At 35.4% G+C, this 16,202-nt stretch overlaps 1 protein-coding gene across 3 annotated transcripts; it reads right to left on the reverse strand.

Moving 5' to 3' along the window:
- Nucleotides 1-1,496: 1,496 nt before the first annotated feature.
- GFAT (putative glucosamine-fructose-6-phosphate aminotransferase) lies at nucleotides 1,497-15,179 on the reverse strand. Of its 3 annotated transcripts, XM_020662366.2 has the most exons (12): nucleotides 14,821-15,179; nucleotides 14,596-14,681; nucleotides 13,956-14,128; nucleotides 13,397-13,523; nucleotides 13,009-13,154; nucleotides 11,761-11,925; nucleotides 9,281-9,641; nucleotides 8,680-8,930; nucleotides 8,436-8,550; nucleotides 6,200-6,455; nucleotides 5,949-6,117; nucleotides 1,497-1,928 (listed from the first exon to the last, which is right to left on the reverse strand). In XM_020662366.2, the coding sequence occupies exons 3-12, from the start codon at nucleotides 14,115-14,117 to the stop codon at nucleotides 1,845-1,847; spliced, it is 1,836 nt and encodes a 611-aa protein (XP_020518025.1). In that variant the 5' UTR covers nucleotides 14,118-14,128; nucleotides 14,596-14,681; nucleotides 14,821-15,179; the 3' UTR covers nucleotides 1,497-1,844. The 3 variants fall into 3 exon arrangements, with proteins under 3 accessions (XP_020518025.1, XP_006832918.2, XP_088715864.1); XM_006832855.4 differs by lacking the exon at nucleotides 14,596-14,681; XM_088859738.1 differs by lacking the exon at nucleotides 14,596-14,681 and having other exon boundaries at nucleotides 13,009-13,168.
- Between the last annotated feature and the right edge of the window lie 1,023 nt (nucleotides 15,180-16,202).

A 16,202-nucleotide genomic window follows, 5' to 3' on the forward strand; every position in this document is an offset into this window, starting at 1 on the left:
TCCTTCTCAATTTCTGTAACTGGTGAACAGTGTCACAGAATGCGTTCCAAAATTTCTACCATATACATCAATTTCATAGTATTGGATAATTTCCAAATTTGGAGCTGGATATAGAATCATGGTACAGAAAAGTAGAAGACATTGTTGACCATCGTGTTTGAAAGCTCACAGGTCAGCCTCTGTACACAATCCAAATAAAGTTAAGCAAAGTCTGCCATTTTATTTTCGAATTGCACGATATGAGGGCCATTTGTTTTTTTTTACAAAATCACAATGACTACTAATCATTAGATGTCAAATTGAATAGCTTGAGTTGTGTCACAAAGATTTTTATTTTATTTTATTTTTTCTATACTTTGAATTTAATCATTAACACACTCACAACAACCTAATTTGAAATATAACGGACTTAGACCTCCTTGCATTAAAAGTAAATGGTCTCTCTATATACTTTTATTTTACATCCAATCTCGTTTTTCCATACCGTTAAAAAAGTCTTAACTATTACATTCTTGGAAAATTTAATATAATCTCCTGGAAAACGTGCATCTTGTTACACATTTTATCCAAAATTCAATAAATTCACCATGCAACTACTAGTAACCCAACCACCCATTTGTTAATTAGTCTGATAGGAAACCATAAACGCAGAAAATTATGGCTCAGGGACCCAAAAGAGGTCCAGTTTGAAGTTATTATCCACAGTTGTTGGTGTCTGGCTTTTGGTTACGAAAGAAAGAAAGATTTGGAATCCCGCAAACTTAACCATCTCCCACAATGTTAAGATCAGGCCAGTTCCCGTTGGTAGATGCTGTCCTCCAATTAGTTGGTGTTTTAAGCTAAATTTTTATAAAAGCTCGTTTGGGAACCCTGGGGAAGCTGGAATTGGAGGCATCCTAAGATATTGGAATGGGGCAATTATCTTTGCCTATTCTGGGCCGATAGGTATTGCTATAGCTAACATGGTAGAACTATCGGCTGTGCTTTTTGGTCTCAGGTTTTCTAAACAAAAAAACAAATCTAGGATTGAATTGAATAGTTGAAGGGGACACCTTATATATGATTTCGCTCTATACATAACATGATTAAGACATTTTTCCAAAGGCTACAGCACCATTTACTTCTGATACAAGGAGGTCACAACTGCCTATAACCGTCTGATGTGAATTCTAAATGTCACAAAGTTGGAAAAAAATATTCTTGTAAATTTTGAACCTGGTCAATAGAACAAATGCAGCCAGTCAAATCTTTCATCCAATGGCCAAAGATTAATTGTGACCTACACGTATCAAATATAAATGTTCACACCATATATTTTTCCTGTCCAAATAGAATGGTATTTTAGAATGCAAAATGCCACTTTTTAGCAGTGCTTAGAACCATCACACAACTGCAAAGGCAAGAGGGAGACGCCAATCAGTGGTGCATTGACCTCCAACTCAATGGATTTGGTCAAACGGTGGATTTCAACCTGTTCCAAAAGGACTATGAACCAATTTAAAGAAATAAGCAAAATGAATGCACATATATCACAAAACATGAATGCACAAATATCACAAAACCGCGTAAAAAGGACGCATAGGTCATGTGAGTGCTTGATGAATTAAAGAGCCAGTGTTCATCTAAATATTTACTGCAAAAAATCGCGCCTATGAACTCAACTCAAAGATTGTGAGTGCCTTAGAACACACACACACACACACATAGATCATTGACCAGGCAAGCATGCGCCTCGCATGTGACCTGCAAACTGACTTAAGGTTATGTGGGCTGATATATTGGCCGTTAATATTATACGAAAGAATTCAAGGATGCCAATCTTCAGTTAGAAAATGAGTACCCCATCACTGGGTAGTCACACTTTTTGCAAGGTTTCTTGGCTGGTCTACATCATATCCGCGCAGAACAGTTAAGTGGTAAGCCAGCAGCTGCCAACAAATTAAGCCACAAATGAAAGCTAAATTTGAGGAAGAATAAAGATCATTAAAATAGCAGTTAGGGATTTCAACATTAATTGCATAGTTTGAAACTTCAATATGAAAACACTGAGGTAATGGTACGCAGATAAGCCCCAACTACTGATGAAATGGCAGAAGGCATAAGTGCAATGGCTAATAAATGGCAGGGGAAAACACATCAAAATTACACATAAGAAAAGATTCATGAAACTTCCACAAAAATAAACCATTCATAGGAAAACCTAATGAAAAGAAAACATGTTTGCACATACATGAAACCCCTAGAAAAATATTTGTATTTCTCAGTTCTTTCCAGTTTTGTGGCTGCTCGTGCGATTCAAGATTCATATGTTTTGATTCCTTTAACAGGCCCCATGAATAAGCGTCAAATCTTATGCAGCTCTTCTGTTCTCAACCATATCAGACTGCCACTTCTCTTTGGATAGGAGTACTTGGCAAAGGGAATTACTTCCAGAGCACATTCCAGGTACAGCGCATGGCATTTAGGGGTATCCCCTCTATGGTTACCTGCCAATGTTGCCTTACACCCAACACCCACAAGCTTTAAGATTACTTTGGCAGCTCCATGAAAGTTTAGCATTCGCACCGCCATTTGCACCATTAACACCATTACACAATGTACACTTCTAAAGATACGTTGACACATACATCTGAGAGACCTGTTGATACATATTTTGGTCAAGGAGGTGGTCATTGTTTAAGGCATTCCTTGCCTTCTCTATTTCTCTTCTAGGTTAGCTTATTATGGGGTGGAAGTTTATCCTGATTTGGGTAAAATCATCCTGGTGGGGTGTTGATATGAAGCACTGCAGTAGTTCGTACTTTTGCATAACCGAATAAGGTAGCATGCTGTTATATTATAAATACGAAAATTACATTTCAGCAGATCTTTTCACATGGCAGAATACAATACAAAGTGTGGTTTACTAACTAAATAAGGGGACCAATTTGGCCACTCTTTTAATAATCAACCAAACACTGTGGGTGGCCCATCCAATGACTTCCATATTGCCAACCATATTTTGGGCAGCAGAACCAAGAACTGGAGGTGACTAATTAAAAAAGTGACTAAAGCCTCCACATCAGTATAGACCTAAGGTAATGAAAACTCAGACCACAAGTTTTTTTTTTTTTTTTCTCTCCTTAAAATATAACTAAGCTAGGCCCACTCGCTATAAACAACAGAATCATCGAGTTAGCTGTTTATTGCAATACACCACTCTCTCCCAAAGGTTCAATTATTAGTTCCATTCATCTCAAATGACAAACTAGAAAAGCCAAAACAGGATATTACAAACTACCATGAAAATTATGAGCAAAAGGCAACAGTAGCCACCATCACATTTGAGTTTAGATATAGCACTAGTAACTATAGATGCCATATTTACATGTAATTTCTACATTCATATAATTGGTTCTTCAACTGCACAAATTGCCCCAACCAAGCACCAGCCAACCATGCATTTGTCTTTCCAATCAGTCAAATATTGACCTCTAAAGTATTCATACCTCACTAAATCTATATATTAAGTAGAAAGGAAAAGAAGTCTGATGCTTGTTATTCAACACAGCATCAAAAGAGGAAAAGAAGTCTGGTGCTTGTTATTGAACACAGCATCAAAAGAAAATTCCATTTCTAATATTGAATGCTTAGCGAAAACAGCAAAGTTCTCAGTTTTGAATTCACAACAAAAAAGGAAATTAAGCATGGTTCTTGTTAAAATGCATAGTATGAAAAGAAATTTGTATTATTCTGCTGTTGAATGTTTAGCCAAAACAGCAAGTTTTCATTTTTTAATTCAATTTTGGGGTTGCTATTATTTTCAAAAATGTCGAGAGAGAGAAGGTGAAAGCTTAAGTCGTGGATACTTTCGGGGCTTCTATTATATTTTCCAAAAATGATTGAGAGATATATATATCAGAAATTACAGAATAGAGAAAGGAAGATAAAATTCGATAATGTAATCATTATATCTATTTGTCAAAAATTGGGAATTTGGGTATGGAATTTGTACCCATTGATGTTTATAGGCTTTTTTGTAGGATTCATCAGGGAGAAGAATCTTACATGTCATAAAACGATTCTGGACATGTCAGATTTGCTGTCTATGTAGCGAAGGATCCTCTTTCCAAGATTCTTGACCATGAAATTCTGGCTAATATGACACGTCATGGGAGAAGAATCCAACACACCATGAGAACAGTCTGGACTTCAGATTTTCCATGTCCAGGTTACAGAATTCTTGAACATGGTGAATCTGTACCCATACCGATGTCAATATTTCCATGACATATGGGACCCTTATTGAAGAATCCATGTAGCATAGTTACGACCAGAACAGATTAGCCAGTTCGAACTGGAAATCATTGGTTCTACTTGTCGGACTGGGGTCTCCCAAACTGGTAGGACCATCGAACTAGAGAACCGGCCAATTCCATACTTGGACCAATAGGTGTGACTAAATTCAAATTGAATTGCCAGGTCTTTATATGGGGGTCTAAAATGACTAGAAATGACCACATTTTTTTCATTTTTGGGTCAATTTTCATCAATTCTAGGTCTGTTTTTCATCACTTCTAGGTCTGCTTTTCATCCTTTTAAACTTTTTATGGGCATTTAGGTCCTTTTAGTATTTTAGGGGGGCTTAGGTGTTTAAAATGTCGTTTTTTAAGAGAGAGCTACTTTGGCAACTCTCTCTCTCCCTCTCTCTCTCACAACCCCCAAATCCTTGATGTATATTGCCAACTTTGGAAGAGAATTCTGACCACCAATCCACCATATTACAAGCACCAAGTTCATTACAACCTTTTTTTTGTTTTATATTTAGCAAAATTAGGAAAAGGAAAATGGAGTTTTAGGTTTTTGCAAAGGATGAATTTTTTTTACAAATCAATGCAATAGGTTGTTTCTTGAAATCAATTTAATCGTTGTTTTTTCCTTAAATAGTTTAATGTTGTATTTTTGCTGACCCATTCGCAGTTTTAGGATTCATGTAAAGCTTTGGCAAAGTTTTACATTGGTTGCCTACCTAACACAACCCACCGCCTTTATCCGGCTCATTTGCATTTGTTTATATAAATGTAAAGCTTTTTTTTGGTTTTTTTGTTTTAGTTGACTTTCTTATTTTATTTTTTTGGTTCTTTAACACTTAAATGGAAATATTGATCTTACTGGATGAAAATTGTCCATAATGCGGATTTTGTGTATTTCCATTTTTCTATTTTATATGGAAAATTGCTTTTTATACTTTTTAGTTGTTTAATGCTTCAATGCATCTAATGAAAATTTATGGAAATATTTTCATAGTTAGGATTTTGAATATTTTTGTACTTCCAGCTTTATTTATACTAATATTATGCGATCATATGAATATTTGATTTTTCGCTTTTTCTTTTCAATTTCTCTGTTTTTCTGGATTTTTTTTTTTTACCAGTCTAACCAGACAATCTTTCCAATTCAACCACTCAGACCACCAACCAAACCGAGGCTACCAGCGGTTTGACAACCGGTCCGGTCTTCTTAAAATTGATTCTAAAATTCTATCCCATATCAGGCAAAAACAGCTTGCAATAGAGAAAGGCCAGACAATCAAATGGATATATCATGGCACAAGCTACAGTCAGTCTTATAACTGCTAACTCATCATGGACAGAATCCTAGTGAATCCAAATACTTCAAATTGTTGTAAACAATAGAAATAGCAATAGTATATTACTTTAACTCACAGTAATAGTATTCTACTGTAGAAAACCATATTCAATTGGAGTCAATGACCATGATTGACTGTGATAGAGAGAGGGTGGACATGGCCCCGACGATAAGTCCAACTCAACATCCATCATTCTATAATTTCATAACTTAACCATGACCTCTCCCCTCTGAAGGGCCCCACTCTATCGTCCATAGTCCATTGGACTGGTATACTTTCGTTTAAAAATATGAACCAAAGTTAAATGTAAGTATATTACCTGCAAAGGAATGATATTGATAACAGGTTGAAGGCAATCCTCAACTTGAGGCACTTCAATAACTCGACAGGATCCACTAGGGCATACTAAAGAAGCCTCTCCTTTTGAACACATCACTATCAACCGACCTTTACGAGCATGAAGTTGTTGGATAACTGATTGCTGCTTGCTGTTAGGAAATCAAGACAGTAAGTACAAAGCAAAAGCCAATGGCCTACTAATCTTTATTGCTCTAAGAAAGAAGTAATTACCTGAAGCAATTATCGTGGGTAGCGATAACAACAATTGGTAATGTTTCATCAACTAATGCCAAAGGACCATGCTTCATCTCCCCTGCAAGTATTCCTTCACTGTGCATTAAAGCCACTTCTTTCACTTTGAGTGCACCTTCTAAAGCTGTCGCATAGTTATAGCCACGGCCAAACACAAGAAGAGACTGCTCGTCCATCAATAGTTTTGCAAGATCCTTCATTTCATCATCAAGTTTCAATACCTCTCTAACTTTGTCTGCCAAAAGAAACATGACAAAATGCCATTTCCATGCCTTGGTCAATAAAAAGGCAATGTTCCCTTCCAAGTATCAGAAACCACATCAGTTGAAATTTCAAAATGTTTTTAGGTATGACAGAACCTTTATATTGTCCATTCGATCAAGTTGAGGATAAGGCATGTTTCAATCTTATAGTCAGTGTTACACCGACACTCCTACATGGGGCTTGGTGTCACGTTCGTGTTGACACTTTGACACATGTCAACATGGGGTGACACTGTACACTACTAATTAGAGAAGGTCACCGAAGGCTTTGAACATAAGACTTAGTGGTAGGATGTGACGAAACTAACCACTCCACCACTTAATGTTATGTGTAACCCGAGTGTACATTACATTATATGACTATGAGAGAATAAATTAAATTATACGAAGGAAAAATGTTTTGGAAAGCTTGACATAGAGCTCAAACGTGCACCCCAATGCCTAGGGATGGTAGAGACTGCCACTGCACCGCTTAACTATACATTTAATAGCTAAGGAAATTTCTATCATATGAAGTTATCTAGATTGTTTTAATTGAGTAGTGTTTGTATGACATGTTGTACTGTACTAGCTTTTTATATTGCTGTACTAGATACTTTAGACATACTAGACAAGACACTCGTCAAGTAACATAGCTTATGATCCTTTATTTCTGTCAAAATTGGCAACTCCTTATGAAATTCTAGGCCTATATTCAATCATCTATATCATTTTTATTGTCTATATATATACATATAGGCAGTGATTTCATGCAACTGCTGTATTGTAATATAATGCAACCACACTTCTAGAAAACCATGTTTGTGGTATTTATATGACCCAAAATTTTGCACACACACTCTCTTCATCTCAATAATCAATCTAAAAAAAAAAACTTAATTTGCACCCTATATATGCTCCAAATGAGTCCCCTCCAACAATGAATCTAGACCGTCCATTTGATGAATTTAAAGATCTAGGCCTTTATAAATTCAAAATCATTTTTTTTTTTTAATATTGTTAATCTAATGATAATAAAACTATCTAATAACTTGGAAAGAAAAAAAGATCATTCTAAGGCCTTGATCTAAGCATCTCACCAAAATGGACGGCCTATACTAATTGGGCTAAAAAATACTTTTTAGGTTGCATTTTCAAATTTTTCTTTTTGTAATTGTTCATTAGAATGAAAAGAGTGTATATTTTAAAATTTGGATCAAACAAATGGCCTTAACATGGTTTTTTAAGGTTGTTGCATTATATCTCTATACAACTATTGCATGAAATCACTGCCCTATAAATATATATATATATATATATATAGAGAGAGAGAGAGAGAGGAAAAAGGTACAAAGCGCTTTTCGTGTTTTTCTATAGTGGAGCACTATCAATATCAACCATCCGATCTTAATAAGACAATTGAATGCATCAACTTTTTGAATTTTATTTTATTTTATTTAGAAGCCCAATCAAGTTCAAACTCTGGGCATCCACGCGTCCACACTTCCAACAAGGGCACACGTTAAAAAACCTAAAAAAAATATTTGCAATAAAACAAAATGATCAAAAATCTCCTAAAATTTTGAGGTTATTTTGGTCATTTTATTTTATTGGAAATATTTTTTGTGTTTCTAACGAGTGGACCTTGTTGGAAGTATGGATGCCAACATTTAAGTCCAATGCAATTGATGGAAAGCAAAACAAAATTAAAAATGGTTCAGTGTGAAGTCCTCTACTGTGGAAAAATTCTAAAAGGAGTTTCGTAGTTTTTCCACACACACACACTTATAGCATGGGAGCTTAGATACGAGTGGGAGAGAGGCAGCAATGAAGCTTACACAGAGGAGAAGGTATAATTTCTTCTAAGTGTACTAGGCAGAATTTCAGTCAAAACTTCAATGAAAAAAATCCAAGATTAATCCAAAATTGTAATGTTAATGTTAAGTCATCGAAGTATCGCATTTCGGACATACTTGGAAGATCAAATAAGCCATCTATGACAGCTTCTCTTCTTGATTGACTCGATATAGCATCATCTCCAACTGCTATAGCAAGCATGGCCATCACAACAATCTGACTTGTGTATGCCTGTAGAAGCAAAATATAATTTATACAAGGAAACCAGAATGGCATTATTGGACCTTAATATTTTATTTTTATTTTTTTCCATTTTAGTCTTTCCCAGAAAATGCATACCATATGAAATAAGAGCATCACCTTAGTACTAGCCACGCCAATCTCACACCCAGCATTTATGTGGACCCCACAATGAGTATTCCTGGCTATGGCACTGCCGACAGTGTTTGTAATACCAACACATAATGCCCCATTTTTTAAGGCGTATTCAAGGGCTAGCAAAGTGTCGGCAGTTTCTCCAGACTGACTAACAAAAACAGCTGTATCTTCTCGGTAAATTGGCCCTTGCCTGTCCAACAAATCACTTGCAAGTTCCATAGAAACAGGCACGCCTAATTTGCAATTCAAATACTTAGATACAGTAAAATATTATTGGAGACTAAAAGACCGTGACTATAACTATACTACTAAAAGGGAATATATATTAATGATAACACAATGTACTAGGAAATGGATAGTCCATAGGGGGCATGAAAACCCAATGAAGTAATGATTGGTGATGCACAGAGATTGGACCCATCAGATCAGGGCATGATACTAATGGTAAGTACCACTCCCCCTTTATCACCATCTAACATTTCAATGGATGTGCATGACCCTGATGGTTTTCCATTGTCCATTGGATTATAATGTACTTATTCTTAGTAAAGTCAACATGGGTTGCTGTCAAAACATTAATTACCAGAAAGCTCTTCCAAGAACGGTCTTGCTGCTAAAGCTGCATTATAGCTTGTACCACAGCCAATAAAAATAACTCGTCGGCTTCTCCTAATTGTTTTTAAGTGATCTTTAAGCCCACCCAAGAGGACACCCTTTGCATTGCAAGACCCACCTCTGATAAGCCTCCCTCTCATTGTAGTGGTTAGAGACTCAGGTTGTTCATGGATCTCTTTTTGCATAAAATGCTCGTAGCTACCTTTTTTAATCTGCTCAACCTCCATCTCGAGAACAGATAATGCACGTTGTACAGATGCAGGTCTAGGAAGACCACCAACACTTTTGGCCTTGTCGGTATCGAACTTGAGGATCGATACACTTCCATCCTGACATGGTCGAAATAAATATTCAGGATAAAGTTGAACTCACATTGCCAATTTCAAGATTTCAAAATGCACATACAAGTTATTCAAGAAAATCAATCATATTAACATATAGCATTGACATGAACTGGAAACATGTCTGCCGTTCCAAAATATAGATTTCATGTTAAGACATTGTGAGTGAATGCACTCCAATTTGTGATTGATTACATTACGACTTATGTGACAATGGGGCATTGCAAGCTTGTACGAGGCTCATTGTGACCACTGACGAATAAGCACAACGTCTGAATAATCCACTATTTATGGGGCTTGAGTTCGTGTATCAATGTTTAGGAGTTACGACACTGAGGACTACAGCACAACATCCAAGGTCTGAATCCAGCTAACATATCGATGAGGATTAAAACTTACATGAAACAGTTCTGAATGTTATAATTTGCAGTAACTAATTGGACAAAGTATAGGTTAGGCATACCGCTAGTATATAAATTTGGTATAAACTTTTATTTGTGAATGCATTCAAATATCTCAATAAGTAAATCATATGGCTATGCACTGCACTCAGTAATGTAAGGTTGCTTTTTGAACAAAAAGCATATCATGTTACTTTCTGCATTCAGTTTATAAATCCAATGCTGTCAGTAATCATAGATACATGGGCGAGGAGACATTCTATTTATCCTAGTCGTGTGGTTTTCTAGTTAACGAAACTACAAGGCATGGTTTTCTAGTTAACGAAACTACAAGGCCGTGCTAGGAAAGGGATATCTAAGACATTAAAAGGCAATAGCTCTAAAATTCCTATAGTGATCAACAGGGTAGATTGTGGTAGCACCTTTTACAATGCAGTGGGCATCAAAATACTGCTTCTAGGAGTTGTTATACAATGAATTTCGAAAGAACCTCTAGCCCCTGTTTTCCTCTATTGTATGCAGTGGACTGACATGCCGTATCCATCGAATTGGCAATTTTAATAGGAACCAAAATCTACAGAGTACTAAGATATAAACTATAAGCCATAAATTATAGCTAGTTACAAACTCAGAAATTTATTATTTAACAAATTCAAAATCATACATAATTCAGCACATGTGTGCACGTACACATGTATGTGCCACAAGGTTCCCTGGCATCTTGCCAAGATAGGCAAATGGGGTTCCCAGGCAAGAAGCTGCGCAAAATGCCAAATGCCACTCCGCACTTCGTTTACTTTAGACAAACTCAAAATGCATGTTTCTAGGATCACACACAGTTTGGTAAATATTTTGAGTAATCTCAGAATTCACCCATTTTGTTTGAGTTAGCAATTTCATAGTCTTTTCAATCATAAACTGAAAAAGGATTTTCAGTCTTAATGATGGATTTAATTGATGCAAAACCAATAAAGGAGTTTACTTGCTAAAAGAAGCAGAAACAGATGGATACAATCAAATGAGTCATTCTAGAAGGTATTAACTTGTAAATAGAAGCTTGACCATTTCCATTCAAAGACATTTGTCAGACAAGATCGAGAAAGGATGATTGATCCACCTATGACTTTCTCTTCAGAAAAGACTCCATAGACTTCGCAAACAATTTTCATATTTTGCAAGCAAAGAGCCCTCCACACTATATTTCGCTCTTGTTTACAATTGGAATTGTTCAATCATCAATATCAAAAACTTCATGAAACTCTTTTTTAGCTTTTCCCTATAGAAGGTTATAGGTCATGGCTTGTCCAAATGAGGAAATGGTCCACATAACTCAGCTATGATTAAACTGCATTACCAGGATTAAAATATATTTGCAGGAAGTGATGCCTTATCTCTGCGACTACCACATCATACCTAAGACAATATATTACGATGTTCAATCCAGTATTAAGCATAACAAATTGAGCTTCCATGCATGTGGAAAACGGTTACTAAAATGATGGAAAATAATTACCAAATGTATATGCATCTCTGAAAAGAGTGAAATCATACTACTAACAGCATAAACAACATACTTCATATTTATTTCCATATTATAAACAACACCTTGCTAAAAATGTTCATCATGGAAATTGTCAGATGTACATTTGAATAACTATTTTTTATTATGTCAAAATTATAGATAAGATGGAAGCGTTGAAGAATACCTTAAGATGCACAACTTCATTATCCTCAATTACCAACACTTTCTTTGTGTGTTCAATCAGAGCATTAGCATCGCTTGCGAAAAATAGTTCTTTAGGTTTCTCATTCTTCATGAGGAACTCACTATCATCAAATGATGCTCCATTGTTCGAGTCTTCAGATAGCTCCTGCAAATAACCATATGAAGGCTTAGTGCCAAACAAGAATAAAGATAATCGGATGGAAATAAGAGTTCAAATTGGGAAACTCTGGAAGAATAAAGAAAAACTAACCAAATATAAAGAAAACTTTTTAGGACATTTCATTCTTGATTTTCCCCATAAAGTAAGGACAAGGATTGGTCAATTGTGAATTTTGCCTAGCATTATGAACCTACACTTTATCCCAATGTTTCAAGACTTCGCCGAGTCCAAGCGACTGACCAAGAAAAAAGGTATGGCCAAGGCGAGTTCCAGGGAACAACTCAACCCTGTTAAAAGATATTAAAGCCATTAATTTTTTTAAAAAATCTTGATAAATTATGTCTTTTTTTATATTATATGGTTTTTATAAGTATTTGGGAACTTCTATTATTGCATGCTCCAAATTGTTTATTGTTTCCTTTTTTTATTTTTTGAAACATTTCAAGCTATAAATTTAGATTATTCAATAATCCATCTGTTCATATGTTTTTGGACTTTTATAAAATTTAATATGATTCCTATTACTTATTTTACTTTCTGCTGAATTTTTAATATGTTTAACAAATATGTTACATTTTTTTTGGATTTTCTTCCCTCTTTTGACCTCTACAGGACTCGGCTGAGTCCGACGACTCGACTGAGTTACTTGGCTCGGGCCAGGACTGAGTACAAGGCCCAACCCAAGATTGAAAACATTTCTTGATTCTAATATTTCTCTAACAAAACCAAATGGTAACTGAACAAAATGCAGATAATACGTCAACATAAGCTCTTCTATTTAGTATTCAATGAGCCACATGTCAAGATTACTTTCATTTATGACAAACTAAACTTCATCCAACAGTTAACTAAACTTTCTCTATGATTCATTCTGAACTTGTCTCAGAAAATTTATTTCCTTTTCCTTGCTCAAGTAATTTCTTCCATTAAAGAACCCATGTAGTCTCTCTCTACCCTAGCTTGGTAAAAAAAAAAAAAGTATTCACTCTCTCCATGTTAAAATAAAACTTACCAAAAGAAGTATTCACTCTCTCCACGTTAAAATAAAAATTATACAGTAAATCTTACTTTAACACCAAGAAGCAATGGACTACCACGTTTACATGCAATCAACTCATTCGGATAATGTGGGCTCTTGAAGATTAGTGCATATGCTCCTTCAAGTTGCCTCATAACTTCCATAACCACTTGACTAAAAGAGACATTCTGATCACCTGTAACACCAATACTTCAAGAAAAATAGATGTGAAGACCTCCAACACTATCATCAAGGATTTTAGGAAATGTTAAAAGAAATATGGTAAAAATAGATTTACTATGGAAGACGAGTTCCAAGAATGGGTATTTTCTATCTATAGATATATATAAAACGCGGTTCCCTACAGAACAGCCTGTCACTTTAGAATGAGAGAGAGAGGAAACACATAACCAAATCAGATGTATAAATAAAGATCACCTTCAGCATCATCTGCTTTGTGTTCCATTAACTTGTCAAATACAAACTTTGCTAGCTTTGGAATGACTTCTGTATCAGTTTCTGACTCAAACTCAAATCCATGCCTAATAAGGGTCTCCTTCAAAACCTGAACATAGACAACAGAGTGAACTATTTTAGTCCTCAAAATACTTGCAAAGAAGTGTACTAATGTGATGCAACAAGCCAAAGCATGTTAGAAAAAACAATTTGAGGCTTAGAAAATTATAAATTTATCCTAACTTCCAAAGAGATTCCAAAATATGAAACAAAATATCCCAGTCACTTGGAAGTGCTACAAATCCATTTAAAATAATATATTTTTAATATTTAAATTACAAAATATGCACTAGGACTTAGCTTGCTTCACATGCATATGGTGGTTAATTCTAGTGAGAAAAATTAAAACAACACTCAATTGGCAATGTTAATCACTAAATTATTATAAACAATAAAGAACATCAAATTGCAATGGAACCCATAACTCTCATAACAATAACAATAATTATAAAAAAAAAAATGAGAATCACATAAAGCATACCGCATAATTAGTAATAATTCCATTATGAACTACCAAGAACGCATTCCCTGCTCCGGATGATTGAGGATGGCTATTCCTTGGTGAGGGGACCCCATGTGTCGCCCATCGCGTGTGTGCAATCCCTGCATGCACCTGAAACCTCTCCTCCATATTCAGATCCATCCCATCTGCCTCTGCAACTCCAAAAATTATTTATATACTCAGAAAAATAATGAAAATTTTCATAAAACAACACAGAAAAAAATTAATTAGACTAATTATATTGAAACCAAATTTTAAAAAAAAGAAAGAAAGTTATAATAGGGACCCCAGAAACCCAATAAACAATAGTTCAATTCTTTTTTTATTTGCAGAAAATGGGGGCCAAGTGCATTGCCCAGAATAACATAACAAAAAATTAATATTACTAGAAATCCCACAAACACTGACCCATAAATTCACTGCCTAAAAGAAGAGGCGTGCACAAAATAAAATGCTATAAAAAAAACCCTAAAAACTTCAATTCTACAACTTCAATCAATGAAACATGTACCTAATTAACATATAGAGAAAAACCCTAAAACCTCAATTCTACAACTTCAATCAATGAACCATGCAACTAATTAACATATAGAAAGAAAAAAAAAAAGCAATTCCAAACCAGAAAAGGCTTCCTTTGTCCACTGAGTAAGAAGAAAACGTGATCATAGAAACCCCTAACTCCACTAAAGCATCCATCATACATTTCTGAGAAAAAACAAACAATTGGTTTTGAAAGCCAGCAATGTCACAAAAAAAAACAACCTAATCCGAGGAACCATTAATAACACATTAATAATAAAGTCTAGAACTTAAAAACAAAAATCATGACAAAAATTCAACAAACCTTGGTACACAGTGCGAACAAGATGCTCGATCTTTCCCTCTTGCCTGAATACGAGGGGTGGGGAGGGGAAAATGGGGGATTTAGACAGGGGATCCGTCAAACAGGGGAAGGGATCTGAGTCAATGGAGATTCCTGAGGAATCGTAGCCTCTGTATTCCAGGCGACGAAGGCCGTTGAATAGAAGCTCTAATATGTATCTTCTCTCTCTAAACACATTGTAATTTAGGTAAGCGAAAATCCCACACATTTTCTCGAAGTTGTAGAGAGAGATAGAGAGAGGGAAAGGTAGGGATTTTGACGACGGGATTGCAGAGCTAGAGGAGAGAGAGAGAGAGAGAGAGAAGAATTACAGAAAGAGTATAGATGAAGACATTTAGAGAGAGAATTAAAGGAAAACGATAAATTTAGAGAGAGAGAGAGTGTGGAGAGAAAGTGCAGAGGGGAGAGAATTAAGGAAAAAGATAAAAAGAGAGAGAGAGAGAGTGCAGGGAGGAGATGAATTGAGAGAAGTTTTAGAGAGAGAGAGAGAGAAAATGGTGGGGAATTTAAAGGCGGGCGCTGGGAGGTAAAGAACGAGGACGCTTCACATGGCATCCGTGTCACGTTTAATTTTCTAGTATGAAAAATGGTAATAATACCCCTACATCTTTTGTTAAAGGTCTATATATCCTCACAATATTATGAAATATAAAAATAAATATAACTAAAATCAACTTTCTACCCGTCCTACCTCAATGTTTTTTTTTTGAAAAAATATCTTTATACACTTTAATTTAGCGTATCTTAGACCCTCAAATTAAAGTCTATCAACAGATACTAACATTTAAAAAAAACCTATCTTCTACCCTCTAATCCCAATTAATTCAAATATTTTGTTTTTTGTGACCTTTTTTTTTACCCTAAACAAATTTATGAATGACATCAACATCCAATATCTCTCTTTATCTTGTTTCACGCCGTTTTCGCTCGTTTCCCTCACCATTTCTCTCTCGCTCTTATACTCTGTGTCCTTCCTCTGTCTCTCTCTCATGCCATCTCTCCCCCAAACCCTATACTTTTTGGAGGCAAATGTTTTCAATGAATCTCTCTCCATCTCTCTATTGGCTCCCTCCCTCTCTTCTATCCCACTAGTTGGATGTTTTCTCTCTCTAATGCTTCTCTCTTAGGATGAGCTCTTCTACTCTAATTATATATCTATGTATTTTTTTTAAAAAAAATTTGTAGTTTTACATCTCTCTTCGCTTTTTTCTGGATTTTCATACTCCCTCCCGCCTCTCTTTAGGGTTTCTCTCTCATTACTTTCTCTCTCTGATACTTATTTGATAGATGTTTTTTTTTTTTGCTTTCTATCAAACTCGCTCTTAAAAGTTTGATAGAAGTTT

The sequence above is a fragment of the Amborella trichopoda genome, chromosome 1 (assembly GCF_054954075.1).
Source record: "Amborella trichopoda isolate Santa Cruz 75 chromosome 1, AtrichopodaSantaCruz75HAP2 v2.0, whole genome shotgun sequence".
In the NCBI taxonomy this organism is placed as follows: Eukaryota; Viridiplantae; Streptophyta; class Magnoliopsida; order Amborellales; family Amborellaceae; genus Amborella; species Amborella trichopoda.